The sequence below is a fragment of the Ascaphus truei genome, chromosome 4 (genome assembly GCF_040206685.1).
Source record: "Ascaphus truei isolate aAscTru1 chromosome 4, aAscTru1.hap1, whole genome shotgun sequence".
Classification (NCBI taxonomy): domain Eukaryota; kingdom Metazoa; phylum Chordata; class Amphibia; order Anura; family Ascaphidae; genus Ascaphus; species Ascaphus truei.
In genome coordinates this window covers 3,289,969-3,307,694 of record NC_134486.1, presented here as the reverse complement: position 1 = coordinate 3,307,694, position 17,726 = coordinate 3,289,969, and the positions used below count along the sequence as shown (strand labels likewise).

The following is a 17,726-nucleotide window of genomic DNA, read 5'->3' as shown; positions in this document are numbered from 1 at the left end:
AAAGCAGGGCATTTTTTGATAGTAATTGCAGTGTAGAGAAAAAAAAAAAAAAAAAGTGCAGCTTTAACATTTGAGCACAGGCAAGTAAGACAGGGAAAGGAGTCTTAGCCTGCCACCTAGTGGCGGAGAGAGAGAGAACAGAACGGAAAAGAATGGGAGTAGCCCTGGTAAAGATTTATTTTTAAAGGGTTTGTTCGTACTGGCCACACGAATGGGTCTTTTAAAACCAGAAAATATTCTTTTTCCTTCTGTTCTAATAGCAACTAGGAAGAGGGGTCTTTTTCTGTGGGAGTGAGAAGCTCAGTGAGCACCGTCTTGTGTGTTTTTGAATCCCACAGGGAAACATACCTTACGTTAATATGAGTCAAAAGAATTCTGTTGAGGGACAGAAGGGTCCCGCTGCATTTATTTTATCATTGCCAGGACAGAAGTTAATATAATAACAAGTGAAAAACAAAGCAAGTAGGCTGTTTAAAGTATGTAGTATTACTGCAGCAGAAGGCAGGTTACAACCAGAAATGTGTCGAAAGATATTGAAAGAAAAGAGAGGAATTTTGAGTGATAACAACCTGCTGAAGATAGCAGAAGCCTGGTTTAATGTTGCCAAGGCTGTCCAGAGAAAAATGGACCGAGCAGGAGATAGAAAAGGGAGGGAAGGTTGTATTTCTTTATTACCCTTGTGGTGACTGTACAAGAAACCCCCCTGAAAATGACCAAACCCCACCCTATGTTGGTGCTGACTCACCCCCCTGGACATGTTTAAGGTGTGGCACCCAAAACCCCCAATGCAGGGAAAATTGTTTTAATTGTGGTGTGCAGCGCCACGGTGTGACTGATTTATCTATACTCACTCCTTTGTTACCTTCGTTCCCAGCTCCAGCAGCACCCCCACCTATACAACCCACTACCCCGCCCACGAATGACAAACCAATTTTAACTGTTTATGTAGCACAACTATATCCTGTGATGCAGGCGGATGGTTCCTATTACACCCCGACTGTGCCCCTAATGCCCCTGATGCCAGCCCTTTCACCCCAAACAATCACTGCCCCAGCGGTAGGGATTCAAGTCTACCCTGACACAACAATAGCACACACACCCAGCAGCAGTGTCCACTACAGTACGCCCGGTAGTTTTGACTCAGATAGTGAGTCACAGGCCGTTGCACAGGAGGCAAACATGACCTGGAATACTAACCCCAGACACCCCCCAGTACCCGACCGCTGCCCAAGGTTATATGGGCAGACGCCCAAGCAGGTAGAAGGCGCCCCAATAATGTATGTCACCTCACCCCCTTCCTGGTAGACACAGGTGCAGCCAGGAGCGTAATTAGAGCTGCAGACATACCTGACCCTTCCTATTTGTCTGATATTGATGTTTTATGTGTGGGGGTAGATGGCACACCGCGCTCTAGCCCATTAACACGACCCCTACAGATAGGTCCCTACCCTGAACTATTTGCACGATTTGTAGTTTCCTCCACTTGCCCGCTTAATCTGCTTGGCGCTGATGTTTTGTCCAGGTTACAGGCCTCCATAATATTCTCAGAGGACGGCACCATTGATGTAACCTCCCCGCTCTGGGAGTCAGATGTCTCTGCCCTTTGTTCCCTTCCAATACTTTTGGCATTAGCGGACAAACCCTCAGCTGCCAGTATACCGCCCGCTGTCATGGATAGGATCCCGTCCAAATTATGGTCCACAGGCCCTGAGGATATCGGGCACCTAAGGGTACCACCCATTGTTGTACAGCTCAAACAAGGGGCCCCGCTTCCCCGTAAACTGCAATACCCCTCTTTTCCCTGTGAAGAAACGCACCGCGAAGGGTGAACCTGATGAGTATAGAATGGTTCAAGATCCTCAAGCAGTAAAAGATGCAACCATTGTACGATGTTTTAACAACAAATTTCTTCCAGATGACCCCAGAGGCTTCCAAGAATTTCACTGTTCTCAAACAGGTAATATCCTCTGCCCCTGCCTTGGGCCTCCCAGACTATGATTTACCCTTTAAGCTTTTCGTATCAGAACGAAATGGACATGCAACTGGAGTGTTAACGCAGCCACACGCTGGCCGATGTCGACCTATTGGTTATTACTCCAGCCGTCTCGACGCTGTGGCTCGTGGTGGACCGTCCTGTCCTCGTGCTGTCTTTGCTGCTCAAGCACTGCGGGATAAAACTTCGGATATCGTTCTAGGGCATGACCTCATTCTCCTGGCACCACATGACATTGCTGCTATTCTTAATCAGACACAGCCAAAATATCTGTCCGCTGCCAGACACCTCAGGTTGCAATGCTCGCTTCTCATTCCAGACAATGTCACCCTTCTAAGGTGCCAAGTGCTTAACCCCTCCACCCTTCTTCCACTTCCCGAGGGGGGAGATGTGCAGGGACACGAACAAGAACAAAGCACAGCTGGAGTCGACCTACCCCATGATTGCTTCGAACTCATGAAGCTAGAAACAGCTCATCTGCCCACGGTGAGTGAAAAGCCGATACAGAACCCAGATCTAATCCTGTTTGTGGATGGTTCTCGATATGCTGATCAACAAGGCACCTACCATACGGGTTATGCTGTCACCACAGACTCTGTGGTCCTACTGGCAAGCACACTACCGTCAACAGCATCCGCACAAGAGGCCGAACTACAAGCTCTCACTGCAGTGTGTAAACTGGCAGAAGGACAAACGGCGAATATCTACACTGACTCTAGATATGCCTTTGGTGTAGCACACGATTTTGGCGTCATTTGGCAAACCAGGGGATTTCTGACAGCAGCAGGAACACCAGTGAAACACTGCTCAGCCATACAAGCTCTGATGGATGCCCTACTCCTTCCAAGCCATGTGGCCATCCTGAAGGTAAAGCCTATGGGAAACTGAACACAGAAGAAGCCAGAGGAAACCATCTGGCGGATGCTGCTGCAAAACAAGCTGCCAGCGGGATATGAGAAGTGGAAGATCGAGTCGGCACGACAAGGATGGTTCCGTTAATGCAGAACCTCCCAGTAAATCAAGAATATCTGAAGAAGTTGCAAGAATCTGCAACAAAGGAAGAAAAGGAAAGCTGGAAGAAAAGAGGTGCATCACCCCAAGAAGGAATTTACGAGTACAAAAATAAACTTTGTCTGCCACGGACACTGTATCATGCTGTGTTACAATGGGCACATGGAGCAGCACATCTCTCAAAGACTCTTATGAATGCACTGATCGACAAATACTATGTGGCGCCTGGAATTACCCGAATGACTAGTAATTTCTGCAAATCATGTACAATTTGTGCAAAGTGTAACCCAGGACGTGTGGAAAAACCACCGCAGAAACACCTTGCAAGGCCCTTATACCCTTTCCAGCGTATCCAGATTGACCATATTCAGATGCCAAAGTCGGGCCGTTTTGAATATGCGTTAGTAATTGTAGATATGTTTTCAGGATGGCCAGAAGCCTATCCTGTCACCAATCTCACTGCGAAAACAACAGCAAAAAAACTCCTGACAGAGGTGGTTTGTAGATATGGGGTACCTGAAGTAATAGAAAGCGACCAAGGCCCCGCTTTCACTGCTACGTTAGCTAAAGAAATTTGGTCCGCGCTAGGGACCACCCTTGCTTTCCACACCCCATACCATCCCCAGAGTAGCGGAAAGGTAGAAAGAATGAATGGCACACTGAAAACTAGAATGTTGAAAATGGCCCAGGAAACAAATATGCCCTGGCCAGATAGTCTACCCATTGCTTTGTTCAGTGTTCGATACACCCCACGAGGGGAACATTTCTATCCCCATTTGAGATACTGTTTGGTACTGCCCCCAAACTTGGTTGTTACTACCCACAGCAGTTACAAATGCAGTCTGATGTTTTGACCCAATATGTAACTGCCCTAACGCAAGAACTAACCAATATGCATGGTCGAGTGTTTTCTTCTATTCCAGATCCAGATCTAGATACCGGGACTCATAAACTCGTGCCCGGAGACTGGGTGCTAGTGAAGAAATTTGTAAGGAAACACTCCCTAGAGCCCAGATATGATGGTCCTTTCCAAGTTCTGTTGACCACAGCGACATCAGTCAAACTAGCTGACAAGAAGGTTCCAGCTCCCAACGAGGACACCTCAGAAGGAAAATGATGCTATATATCTTTTGCTTGTTTGGTCTAGGGGGGGGCACAAAAGATTCCTATCACCCAACATGAAGGGGTAGTCACGTTTTGGTATAATTCATCCAATACTCATGTAGATACCTTCTCCTTTGATTATTGTAATGTAGTCCGCTGCCCCTCAACACATTGGCAATATAATCGATACAGCAATGTCGGTTTCAGGTCTACTTATATATGTGTAACGGATTCGTACTGGGGAAAGGAATGTGATTACTGGGGAGTAGTAGGATGGAACACGGGAACAAATTGGGGATACCGACCACAAAATGGTCTAACAAGGAAAGACAGGATGGCAAAAGATTCTTGCCCAAATAGGTATCGCAATAGTTATTATTTCTGTTTTGTTTGTGATTATTGTCTGCTGTGTTCTCCCATGTTTTAAAAAGTTCATGACCAAAGCTGTTGACAATAGCACTCCTACCCTTTTTCTGCAGTCAGATAATAATACTCCACTCTTGGAAGATGGTCCATTTACTCCGTTACAGTCCCTCCCAGTAAAATTTGTAAGGAAACACTCCCTAGAGCCCATATATGATGGTCCTTTCCAAGTTCTGTTGACCACAGCCACATCAGTCAAACTAGCTGGCAAGAACACCTGGATACACGCCTCTCATTGCAAGAAGGTTCCAGCTCCCAACGAGGATACCTCAGAAGGAAAATGATTATATATATATCTTTTGCTTGTTGGGTTTGGGGGGGGGGGGGGGCACAAAAGATTGCTATCACCCAACATGAAGGGGCAGTCACGTTTTGGTATAATTCATCCAATACTCCACTCTCGGAAGATGGTCCATTTACCCCGTTACAGTCCCTCCCAGTTAAGTACAATAGTATAAACCCATAGGGAAAGCATCTGACTTCCATATGTGCAAAGTCTGTGGCAAGGGGGGTCATGGACAAGCCATGACTCGTCTAACGTACAGCACAAAAGAGTTCCCAGGCACATCTGGACAGATGAGTTAGGACACATCTAGGGACAGACTCAGAAATAGACATTTCTAGGGGGGACTGTGATGGATTGGATAAAATGCCTATTTCTTCATTTGTAATACTTTGCTATGATTCCTTACTCAAAATGGCTACCGCAGCTACCCCTCCCATCAAGTAAGGAAGATGGCACCGAGGAATTCCCCTCAAATGCTGATGTGTCCAAAAACCTGCAATAACAGGACCATAAACTGCAACAACAAGACCATACAAGGAAAAGACCCAACAAGAACCAATGAGATACTGACATGTGTATTTACACACAACCTTTAGACCTGAGAGAGCTCCTTTTGCATACAATCCCCCAATGCAGCCTCTATATAAACGTGGTCTGTAGGAATAAAGTCAGACATTATCATTCTGAACTCCTGTGTGTCAGCGTGATATCTTCTCAGTGCATGCACTATATATATATATATATATATATATATATATATATATATATATATATATATATATATATAATCTGGACGGGGACAGATACTATGCAGACGATTGTTCTGATCCAAATCAACAGCGCGGTGTGCGCGTTGCGGAGGGAGGGGTGTTGAGGTGCGCGTTACGGTTGGTAACAGCGCGGTACTCTGCCGACTAATTCCTGAACAACCTTTTCCTCTCTCTCGTAATCAAGTGGTATGTCATGTCCAAAATGTGTTTGTGGATTAATGTTGGGAATTCATGAGGACGGGTGGGGATTGTTGAGAGTAAAAGAGAAAGAATATAGCCCACAGGTACTTGGGCGACAACCCCTAGACGTTAAGCTGCCCGAACTCCTGTTTTTTCCGCGTTAGCGTACACTTTTCCAGTAAAGAAGAAAAGTGAGGGAAAGAGTGAAAAAGCTCGAATTCAAGATCCCATAAAGTGTAAAACATGGAAGCACAGGCGAGTAAGATAGAGAAAGGAGTCTTAGCCTGCCACCTAGTGGCCGAGAGAGAGGGAGAGGAGCATGTTAAGAAAGCAAGTAGACTGTTTAAAGTATGTGGAAAAACCACCGCAGAAACACCTTGCACGGCCCTTATACCCTTTCCAGCGTATCCAGATTGACCATATTCAGATGCCAAAGTCGGGCCGTTTTGAATATGCGTTAGTAATTGTAGATATGTTTTCAGGATGGCCAGAAGCCTATCCTGTCACCAATCTCACTGCGAAAACAACAGCAAAAAAACTCCTGACAGAGGTGGTTTGTAGATATGGGGTACCTGAAGTAATAGAAAGCGACCAAGGCCCCGCTTTCACTGCTACGCTAGCTAAAGAAATTTGGTCCGCGCTAGGGACCACCCTTGCTTTCCACACCCCATACCGTCCCCAGAGTAGCGGAAAGGTAGAAAGAATGAATGGCACACTGAAAACTAGAATGTTGAAAATGGCCCAGGAAACAAATATGCCCTGGCCAGATAGTCTACCCATTGCTTTGTTTAGTGTTCGATACACCCCACGAGGGGACCATGCTCTATCCCCATTTGAGATACTGTTTGGTACTGCCCCCACAGCAGTTACAAATGCAGTCTGATGTTTTGACCAAATATGTAACTGCCCTAGCGCAAGAACTAACCAATATACATGGTCGAGTGTTTTCTTCTATTCCAGATCTAGATACCGGGACTCATAGACTCGTGCCTGGAGACTGGGTACTCGTGAAGAAATTTGTAAGGAAACACACCCTAGAGCCCATATATGATGGTCCTTTCCAAGTTCTGTTGACCACAGCGACATCAGTCAAACTAGCTGGCAAGAACACCTGGATACATGCCTCTCATTGCAAGAAGGTTCCAGCTCCCAACGAGGATACCTCAGAAGGAAAATGATTATATATATCTTTTGCTTGTTGGGTTTGGGGGGGGGGGGGGCACAAAAGATTGCTATCACCCAACATGAAGGGGCAGTCACGTTTTGGTATAATTCATCCAATACTCCACTCTCGGAAGATGGTCCATTTACCCCGTTACAGTCCCTACCAGTTAAGTACAATAGTATAAACCCATAGGGACAGCATCTGACTTCCTTATGTGCAAAGTCTGTGGCAAGGGGGGTCATGGACAAGCCATGACTCGTCTAACGTACAGCACAAAAGAGTTCCCAGGCACATCTGGACGGATGAGTTAGTATACATCTAGGGACAGACTCAGAAATAGACATTTCAAGGGGGGACTGTGATGGATTGAATAAAATGCCTATTTCTTCATCTGTAATGTGTACCTTGCTATGACTATGATCCTTACTCAAAATGGCTACCACAGCTCCCCCTCCCATCAAGTATGGAAGATGGCGCCCAAACCCGGAACTACACCCAAAGCTGATGTGTCCACTAAACTACAATAACAAGACCATACAAGGACATGACCTAACAAGAACCAATGAGACACTGACATGTGCATTTGCACACAATCCTTAGATAAGACAGCCCTTTTTGCATACAATCTCTCCCGAGTCCCTATATAAGAAAACGCGGGCTGTAACAATAAAGAAAGCATTATCATTCTGAACTTGGTGTCAGTGTGATTTTTCTCTGTGCATGCACTACCTACATAGGAAACAATTTGGACGGGGACAGATACTCTGCAGACGTTTGGTCTGATCCAACTCACACTGACTGCCCCCCCCCCCCCCCCCACGATGCACTGACTGCCCCACCCCCCCCACAATGCACTGACTGCCCCCACGTGGGACAACAGCAGAGGGCGCGGTGGTTCTTATACCAGCAGCGATGGGTTTAACACACGCAGGTGTGGTAAGGGCCACGAGTTACGCCCCGTGGTAGAGGTCTGCCACGTACCCTGCGCAGCTCCTGGATGCAGCCCACGGCGCACCAATCAAACTCCACGCTGCTGCCGATGCGGTAAACGCCGGAGCCGATCACCATGACGTGCGGCTCCTGGAAATCCAGGTCGTGCTCGGTACCGTTGTATGTCAGGTACAGGTAATTGGTCTGCGCCGGCCACTCCGCGGCAACCGTGTCAATCTGCTTCACCATCGGCACTATCCGCAGGTCCTGGCGCATCTTCCTGACCGCCAGCTCCGTGCTGGGGGGAGCCGTGGGGTGAGAAGGGGGGGGAGCCGCGGGGTGAGAAGGAAGGGGGGGGGAGCCGCGGGGTGAGAAGGGAAGGGGGGGGGAGCCGCGGGGTGAGAAGGGAAGCGGGGGGGAGCCGCAGGGTGAGAAGGGAGGGGGGGGGAGCCGCAGGGTGAGAAGGGAGGGGGGGGGGGAGCCGCGGGGTGAGAAGGGAGGGGGGGAGCCGCGGGGTGAGAAGGGAAGGGGGGGGAGCCGCGGGGTGAGAAAGGATGGGGGGGAGCCGCGGGGTGAGAAGGGAGGGGGGGGGGGGGGCAGAACAAAGGAATGTGGGGGGAGCCGCAGGGTGAGAAGGGGGGGGGGGGCAGAACAAAGGAATGTGGGGGGAGCCGCGGGGTGAGAAGGGAGGGGGGTGGTCAGAACAAAGGAATGTGGGGGGGCGGCAGAACAAAGGAATGTGGGGGGGGCAGAACAAAGGAATGTGGGGGGAGCCGCGGCGTGAGAAGGGAGGGGGGGCAGAACAAAGGAATGTGGGGGGGAGCCGCGGGGTGCGAAGGGAGGGGGGGAGGAAGAACAAAGGAATGTGGGGGGAGCCGCGGGGTGAGAAGGGTGGGGGGGGGGGCAAAACAAAGGAATGTGGGGGGAGCTGCGGGGTGAGAAGGGAGGGGGGGGCAGAACAAAGGAATGTGGGGGAGCCGCGGGGTGAGAAGGGGGGGGGGCAGAACAAAGGAATGTGGGGGGAGCCGCGGGGTGAGAAGGGGGGGGGGGCAGAACAAAGGAATGTGTGGGGAGCCGCGGGGTGAGAAGGGAGGGGGGGGCAGAACAAAGGAATGTGGGGGGAGCCGCGGGGTGAGAAGGGAGGGGGGGGGGGCAGAACAAAGGAATGTGGGGGGGGCGCGGGGTGAGAAGGGGGGGGAGCCGCGGGGTGAGAAGGGAGGGGGGGGCAGAACAAAGGAATGTGGGGGGAGCCGCGGGGTGAAAAGGGAGGGGGGGGGGGCAGAACAAAGGAATGTGGGGGGAGCCGCGGGGTGAGAACGGGGGGGGGGGGGGGGCAGAACAAAGGAATGTGGGGGGAGCCGCGGGGTGAGAACGGGGGGGGGGGGCAGAACAAAGGAATGTGGGGGGAGCCGCGGGGTGAGAACGGGGGGGGGGCAGAACAAAGGAATGTGGGGGGAGCCGCGGGGTGAGAAGGGAGGGGGGGGCAGAACAAAGGAATGTGGGGGGGGCAGAACAAAGGAATGTGGGGGGGGGGGGGGCAGAACAAAGGCATGTGGGGGGGAGCCGCGGGGTGAGAAGGGAGGGGGGGGGAAGAACAAAGGAATGTGGGGGGGGGGGGGGAGAACAAAGGAATGTGGGGGGGGGGGCAGAACAAAGGAATGTGGGGGGAGCCGCGGGGTGAGAAGGGGGGGGCAGAACAAAGGAATGTGGGGGGGGGGCAGAACAAAGGAATGTGGGGGGGGGGCAGAACAAAGGAATGGGGGGGGAAGGAATGTGTAGTAGAGAGAAGGGATGTGGGGGGGAGGGGACGGCGGGGGGCTGCACACCATTACCTCTGCACGGCCTGTGCGATCTGCTTGTCGGAGAAGCCCAGCTGCTTGGCCCGGAGTAAGACCTCGGGGGGCATGGTGGTCTCGTCCTGGTGGTAACCCTCCAGAGTGGACAGGTGGTCCGTGATGTTCTTCATCTTGTGCAGGAACCAGCGGTCAATCTTGGTCAGCTCGTACAGGCGCTCAATGGTGTAACCGGCGCGCAGGGCGGCGGCCAGCACGAAGATACGCTTATCCGTGGGGGTCTCCAGCTCCTGCACAAGACAAGGGGGACCCATTAACCCTGTCACTGCCATTAGTACACTTTGCCCCTAGGAGGGACTGACCCCTTAACCTGTCACTGCCATTAGTACACTTTGCCCCTAGGAGGGACTGACCCCTTAACCCTGTCACTGCCATTAGTACACTTTGCCCCTAGGAGGGACTGACCCCTTAACCATGTCACTGCCATTAGTACACTTTGCCCCTAGGAGAGACTGACCCCTTAACCTGTCACTGCCATTAGTACACTGCGCCCCTAGGAGGGACTGACCCCTTAACCATGTCACTGCCGTTAGTACACTTTGCCCCTAGGAGAGACTGACCCCTTAACCTGTCACTGCCATTAGTACGCTTTGCCCCTAGGAGGGACTGACCCCTTAACCTGTCACTGCCATTAGTACACTGCGCCCCTAGGAGAGACTGACCCCTTAACCATGTCACTGCCATTAGTACACTTTGCCCCTAGGAGGGACTGACCCCTTAACCTGTCACTGCCATTAGTACACTTTGCCCCTAGGAGGGACTGACCCCTTAACCCTGTCACTGCCATTAGTACACTTTGCCCCTAGGAGAGACTGACCCCTTAACCTGTCACTGCCATTAGTACACTGCGCCCCTAGGAGGGACTGACCCCTTAACCATGTCACTGCCGTTAGTACACTTTGCCCCTAGGAGAGACTGACCCCTTAACCTGTCACTGCCATTAGTACGCTTTGCCCCTAGGAGGGACTGACCCCTTAACCTGTCACTGCCATTAGTACACTTTGCCCCTAGGAGGGACTGACCCTTTAACCCTGTCACTGCCATTGGTACGCTTTGCCCCTAGGAGGGACTGACCCCTTAACCATGTCACTGCCATTAGTACACTTTGCCCGTAGGAGGGACTGACCCCTTAACCATGTCACTGCCATTAGTGCACTTTGCCCCTAGGAGAGACTGACCCATAAACCATGTCACTGCCATTAGTACGCTTTGCCCCTAAGAGAGACTGACCCCTTAACCCTGTCACTGCCATTAGTACACTTTGCCCCAAGGACGGACTGACCCCTTAACCCCGTCACTGCCATTAGTACACTTTGCCCCTAGGAGAGACTGACCCCTTAACCCTGTCACTGCCATTAGTACACTTTGCCCCTAGGACGGACTGACCCCTTAACCATGTCACTGCCATTAGTACACTTTGTCCCTAGGAGGGACTGACCCCTTAACCCTGTCACTAGCACACTTTGCCCCTAGGGTGACTGACCCCTTAACCCTGTCACTGCCATTAGTACACTTTGCCCCTAGGAAGGACTGACCACTTAACCCTGTCACTGCCATTAGTACATTTTGCCCCTAGGAGGGACTGACCCCTTAACCTGTCACTGCCATTAGTACACGTTGCCCCTAGGAAGGACTGACCACTTAACCCTGTCACTGCCATTAGTACACTTTGCCCCTAGGAGGGACTGACCCCTAAACCATGTCACTGCCATTAGTACACTTTGCCCCTAGGAGGGACTGACCCCTTAACCATGTCACTGACATTATACACTTTGCCCCTAGGAGGGATTGACCCCTTAACCCTGTCACTGCCATTAGTACACTTTGCCCCTAGGAGGGACTGACCCCTTAACCCTGTCACTGCCATTAGTACACTGCGCCCCTAGGAGGGACTGACCCCTTAATCATGTCACTGCCATTAGTACACTTTGACCCTGGAGGGACTGACCCTTAACCCCGTCACTGCCATTAGTACACTTTGCCTCTAGGAGGGACTGACTCCTTAACCCTGTCACTGCCATTTCTACACTTTGCCCCTAGGAGGGACTGACCCCTTAACCCTGTCACTGCCATTAGTACACTCTGCCCCTAGGAGGGACTGACCCCTTAACCCTGTCACTGCCATTAGTACACTTTGCCCCTAGGACGGACTGACCCCTTAACCATGTCACTGCCATTAGTACACTTTGTCCCTAGGAGGGACTGACCCCTTAACCATGTCACTGCCATTAGTGCACTTTGCCCCTAGGGTGACTGACCCCTTAACCCGGTCACTGCCATTAGTACACTTTGCCCCTAGGAGAGACTGACCCCTTAAACTGTCACAGCCATTAGTACACTTTGCCCCTAGGAGGGACTGACCCCTTAACCTGTCACTGCCATTAGTACACGTTGCCCCTAGGAGGGACTGACCCCTTAACCCTGTCACTGCCATTAGTACACTTTGCCCCTAGGAGAGACTGACCCCTAAACCATGTCACTGCCATTAGTACACTTTGCCCCTAGGAGGGACTGACCCCTAAACCATGTCACTGCCATTAGTACACTTTGCCCCTAGGAGGGACTGACCCCTTAACCATGTCACTGACATTATACACTTTGCCCCTAGGAGGGATTGACCCCTTAACCCTGTCACTGCCATTAGTACACTTTGCCCCTAGGAGGGACTGACCCCTTAACCCTGTCACTGCCATTAGTACACTGCGCCCCTAGGAGGGACTGACCCCTTAACCATGTTACTGCCATTAGTACACTTTGCCCCTGGAGGGACTGACCCCTTAACCATGTCACTGCCATTAGTACACTCTGCCCCTAGGAGAGACTGACCCCTTAACCATGTCACTGCCATTAGTACACTGCACCCCTAGGAGGGACTGACCCTTTAACCCTGTCACTGCCATTAGTACACTTTGCCCCTAGGAGGGACTGACCCCTTAACCCTGTCACTGCCATTAGTACACTTTGCCTCTAGGAGGGACTGACCCCTTAACCCTGTCACTGCCATTAGTGCACTTTGCCCCTAGGAGAGACTGACCCATAAACCATGTCACTGCCATTAGTACGCTTTGCCCCTAAGAGAGACTGACCCCTTAACCATGTCACTGCCATTAGTACACTTTGCCCCTAGGAGGGACTGACCCCTTAACCCTGTCACTGCCATTAGTACACTTTGCCCCTAGGAGGGGGTGACCCTTAACCCTAGGAGAGACTGACCCCTTAACCATGTCACTGCCATTAGTACACTTTGCCCCTAGGAGAGACTGACCCCTTAACCCTGTCACTGCCATTAGTACACTTTGCCCCTAGGAGGGACTGACCCCTTAACCCTGTCACTGCCATTAGTACACTGCGCCCCTAGGAGGGACTGACCCCTTAACCCTGTCACTGCCATTAGTACGCTTTGCCAATAGAAGGGACTGACCCCTTAACCCTGTCACTGCCATTAGTACACTTTGCCCCTAGGAGGGACTGGCCCCTTAACCCTGTCACTGCCATTAGTACACTTTGCCCCCAGGAGGGACTGACCCATTAACCCTGTCACTGCCATTAGTACACTGCACCCCTAGGAGGGACTGACCCCTTAACCCTGTCACTGCCATTAGTACACTTTGCCCCTAGGAGGGACTGACCCCTTAACCCTGTCACTGCCATTAGTACACTTTGCCCCTAGGAGGGACTGCCCCCTTAACCCTGTCACTGCCATTAGTACACTTTGCCCCTAGGAGGGACTGACCCCTTAACCCTGTCACTGCCATTAGTACACTTTGTCCCTAGGAGGGACTGACCCCTTAACCCTGTCACTGCCATTAGTACACTTTGCCCATAGGAGGGACTGACCCCTTAACCATGTCACTGCCATTAGTACACTTTGCCCCTAGGAGGGACTGACCCATTAACCATGTCACTGCCATTAGTACACTTTGCCTCTAGGAGGAGCTGACCCCTTAACCCTGTCACTGCCATTAGTACACTTTGCCCCTATGAGGGACTGACCCCTTAACCCTGTAACTGCCATTAGTACACTTTGCCCCTAGGAGGGACTGACCCATTAACCATGTCACTGCCATTAGTACACTTTGCCCCTAGGAGGGACTGACCCCTTAACCCTGTCACTGCCATTAGTACAATTTGCCCCTAGGAGAGACTGATCCCTTAACCCTGTCACTGCCATTAGTACAATTTGCCCCTAGGAGGGACTGACCCCTTAACCCTGTCACTGCCATTAGTACACTTTGCCCATAGGAGGGACTGACCCCTTAACCATGTCACTGCCATTAGTATACTTTGCCCCTAGGAGGGACTGACCCATTAACCATGTCACTGCCATTAGTACACTTTGCCTCTAGGAGGAGCTGACCCCTTAACCCTGTCACTGCCATTAGTACACTTTGCCCCTATGAGGGACTGACCCCTTAACCCTGTAACTGCCATTAGTACACTTTGCCCCTAGGAGGGACTGACCCATTAACCATGTCACTGCCATTAGTACACTTTGCCCCTAGGAGGGACTGACCCCCTTAACCCTGTCACTGCCATTAGTACAATTTGCCCCTAGGAGAGACTGATCCCTTAACCCTGTCACTGCCATTAGTACAATTTGCCCCTAGGAGAGACTGATCCCTTAACCCTGTCACTGCCATTAGTACACTTTGCCCCTAGGAGGGGCTGACCCCTTAACCCTGTCACTGCCATTAGTACACTTTGCCCCTAGGAGGGGCTGACCCCTTAACCCTGTCACTGCTATTAGTGCACTTTGCCCTCGGGACCCCTCTCCCGCACTTACATCATCGGAGGCCGGCTTCACGCTGTGATCGAACCCCACGCAGTTCTCATCCACCATGCGCAGGGCTTTCTGGAACGCTTCCTCAAAGCTCCTCCCCACGGACATCACCTCCCCTGGGGAGAGAAGCAGCATCAACCGCTGCACTGGGACACAGGGGGGGGGGGGCACTGGGACACAGGGGGGGGGGGGCACTGGGACACGGGGGGGGGGCACTGGGACACAGGGGGGGGGGCACTGGGACACAGAGGGGGGGGCACTGGGACACAGGGGGGGGGGGGCACTGGGACACAGAGGGGGGGGCACTGGGACACAGGGGGGGGGGGCACTGGAACACAGGGGGGGCACTGGGACACAGAGGGGGGGCACTGGGACACAGGGGGGGGGGGGCACTGGGACACAGGGGGGGGGGGGCACTGGGACACGGGGGGGGGCACTGGGACACAGGGGGGGGGGGCACTGGGACACAGAGGGGGGGGCACTGGGACACAGGGGGGGGGGGGCACTGGGACACAGAGGGGGGGGCACTGGGACACAGGGGGGGGGGGCACTGGAACACAGGGGGGGGGCACTGGGACACAGAGGGGGGGCACTGGGACACAGGGGGGGGGCACTGGGACACAGGGGGGGGGGGCACTGGAACACAGGGGGGGCACTGGGACACAGAGGGGGGGCACTGGGACACAGGGGGGGGGGGGGCACTGGGACACAGAGGGGGGGGGTGCTGGGAGCCAGGCAGGCAGAGGGGGAGAGGGGGGGGGTGTTGGGAGCCAGGAAGGCAGGGGGGGGGGGGGGTGCTGGGAGCCAGGCAGGCAGGGGGGGGGGGGGTGTGCTGGGAGCCAGGCACGCAGAGGGGGGGGGGGGGGGGGGTGCTGGGAGCCAGGCAGGCAGAGGGGGGGTGCTGGGAGGCAGGCACGCAGAGGGGGGGGGGGGTGCTGGGAGCCAGGCAGGCAGAGGGGGGGTGCTGGGAGGCAGGCATGCAGAGGGGGGGGGGGGTGCTGGGAGGCAGGCAGGCAGAGGGGGGTGCTAGGAGGCAGGCAGGCAGAGGGGGGGTGCTGGGAGCCAGGCAGGCAGAGGGGGGGGGGGGGGTGCTGGGAGGCAGGCAGGCAGAGGGGGGTGCTGGGAGGCAGGCAGGCAGAGGGGGGGGGGGGTGCTGGGAGGCAGGCATGCAGAGGGGGGGGTGCTGGGAGGCAGGCATGCAGAGGGGGGGTGCTGGGCGGCAGGCATGCAGAGGGGGGGTGCTGGGAGGCAGGCAGCCAGAGAGGGGTGCTGGGAGGCAGGCATGCAGAGGGGGGGGGGGGGTGCTGGGAGGCAGGCATGCAGATGGGGGGTGCTGGGAGGCAGGCATGCAGAGGGGGGTACTGGGAGGCAGGCATGCAGAGGGGGGGTGCTGGGAGGCAGGCAGGCAGAGGGGGGTGCTGGGAGGCAGGCAGGCAGAGGGGGGGGTGCTGGGAGGCAGGCAGGCAGAGGGGGGGTGCTGGGAGGCAGGCAGGCAGAGGGGGGTGCTGGGAGGCAGGCAGGCAGAGGGGGGTGCTGGGAGGCAGGCAGGCAGAGGGGGGTGCTGGGAGGCCCGCCTCTCCCGCCCTCACTCACCCGCCCCCCCTCACCCGCCCTCACCTCACCCGCCCCCCCCTCACTCACCCACGCTCTTCATGGAGCTCCCGATCTTGGTGCTGACCCGCAGGAACTTGCTGAGGTCCCAGCGTGGCATCTTCACGACGCAGTAATCCAGGCTGGGCTCGAAGTTAGCCGTGGTGGAGTTGGTGACAGAGTTCCTGAGAAGGAGGAGGGGGAGCAGTGATCAGTACAGGTATCTCCGGCTGTCATTTTTTTATCTGCCCCAAGAGAACCATCGAGATGTCAGAACCAAGGGAGATAGTCACCAAGCAGCTAAAGAAGGAAATTAACAGTCGTTTACTTAAGGACCGTTAGAGGGTCAGTCCCACCTAGGGGCAAAGTGTACTAATGACAGTGACAGGGTTAAGGGTTCAGTCCCTCCTAGGGGCAAAGTGTACTAATGACAGTGACAGGGTTAAGGGGTCAGTCTCTCCTAGGGGCAAAGTGTACTAATGGCAGTGACATGGTTAAGGGGTCAGTCCCTCCTAGGGGCAAAGTGTACTAATGGCAGTGGCATGGTTAAGGGGTCAGTCCCTCCTAGGGGCAAAGTTTACTAATGGCAGTGACATGGTTAAGGGGTCAGCCTCTCCTAAGGGCAAAGTGTACTAATGGCAGTGACGGGGTTAAGGGGTAAGTCCCTCCTAGAGGCAAAGTGTACTAATGGCAGTGACAGGGTTAAGGGGTCAGTCCCTCCTAGAGGCAAAGTGTACTAATGGCTGTGACAGGGTTAAGGGGTCAGTCCCTCCTAGGGACAAAGTGTACTAATGGCAGTGACAGGGTTAAGGGATCAGTCTCTCCTAGGGGCAAAGTGTACTAATGGCAGTGACAGGGTTAAGGGGTCAGTCCCTCCTAGGGACAAAGTGTACTAATGGCAGTGACAGGGTTAAGGGATCAGTCTCTCCTAGGGGCACAGTGTACTAATGGCAGTGACAGGGTTAAGGGATCAGTCTCTCCTAGGGGCAAAGTGTACTAATGGCAGTGACAGGGTTAAGGGGTTAGTCCCTCCAGGGGCAAAGTGCACTAATGGCAGTGACAGGGTTAAGGGGTCAGTCCCTCCTAGAGGCAAAGTGTACTAATGGCAGTGACAGGGTTAAGGGGTCAGCCTCTCCTAGGGGCAAAGTGTACTAATGGCAGTGACAGGGTTAAGGGGTCAGCCTCTCCTAGGGGCAAAGTGTACTAATGGCAGTGACAGGGTTAAGGAGTCAGTCCCTCCTAGGGGCAAAGTGTACTAATGGCAGTGACAGGGTTAAGGGGTCAGTCTCTCCTAGGGGCAAAGTGTACTAATGGCAGTGACAGGGTTACGGGGTCAGTCCCTCCTAGGGGCAGAGTGTACTAATGGCAGTGACGGGGTTAAGGGGTCAGTCCCTCCTAGGGGCAGAGTGTACTAATGGCAGTGACAGGGTTAAGGGGTCAGTCCCTCCTAGGGGCAGAGTGTACTAATGGCAGTGACGGGGTTAAGGGGTCAGTCCCTCCTAGAGGCAAAGTGTACTAACGGCAGTGACAGGGTTAAGGGGTCAGTCCCTCCTAGGGACAAAGTGTACTAATGGCCGTGACAGGGTTAAGTGGTCAGTGCCTCCTAGGGGCAAAGAGTTGTAATGGCAGTGACAGGGTTAA

General features: G+C 53.5%; 1 protein-coding gene across 5 annotated transcripts in view; it reads right to left on the bottom strand.

Moving 5' to 3' along the window:
* Window positions 1–17,726, bottom strand: part of LOC142492494 (multifunctional protein CAD-like) — a 204,035-nt gene that overhangs the window by 126,888 nt on the left and 59,421 nt on the right. For all 5 annotated transcript variants that reach the window (XM_075595154.1, XM_075595157.1, XM_075595158.1 and 2 more), the window contains 4 exons: window positions 16,137–16,270; window positions 14,499–14,611; window positions 9,695–9,945; window positions 7,914–8,160 (listed from right to left, as the gene is read on the bottom strand). In XM_075595154.1, the coding sequence (XP_075451269.1) occupies window positions 7,914–8,160; window positions 9,695–9,945; window positions 14,499–14,611; window positions 16,137–16,270 (745 nt within the window). The remainder of the gene's footprint in view (window positions 1–7,913; window positions 8,161–9,694; window positions 9,946–14,498; window positions 14,612–16,136; window positions 16,271–17,726) is intronic.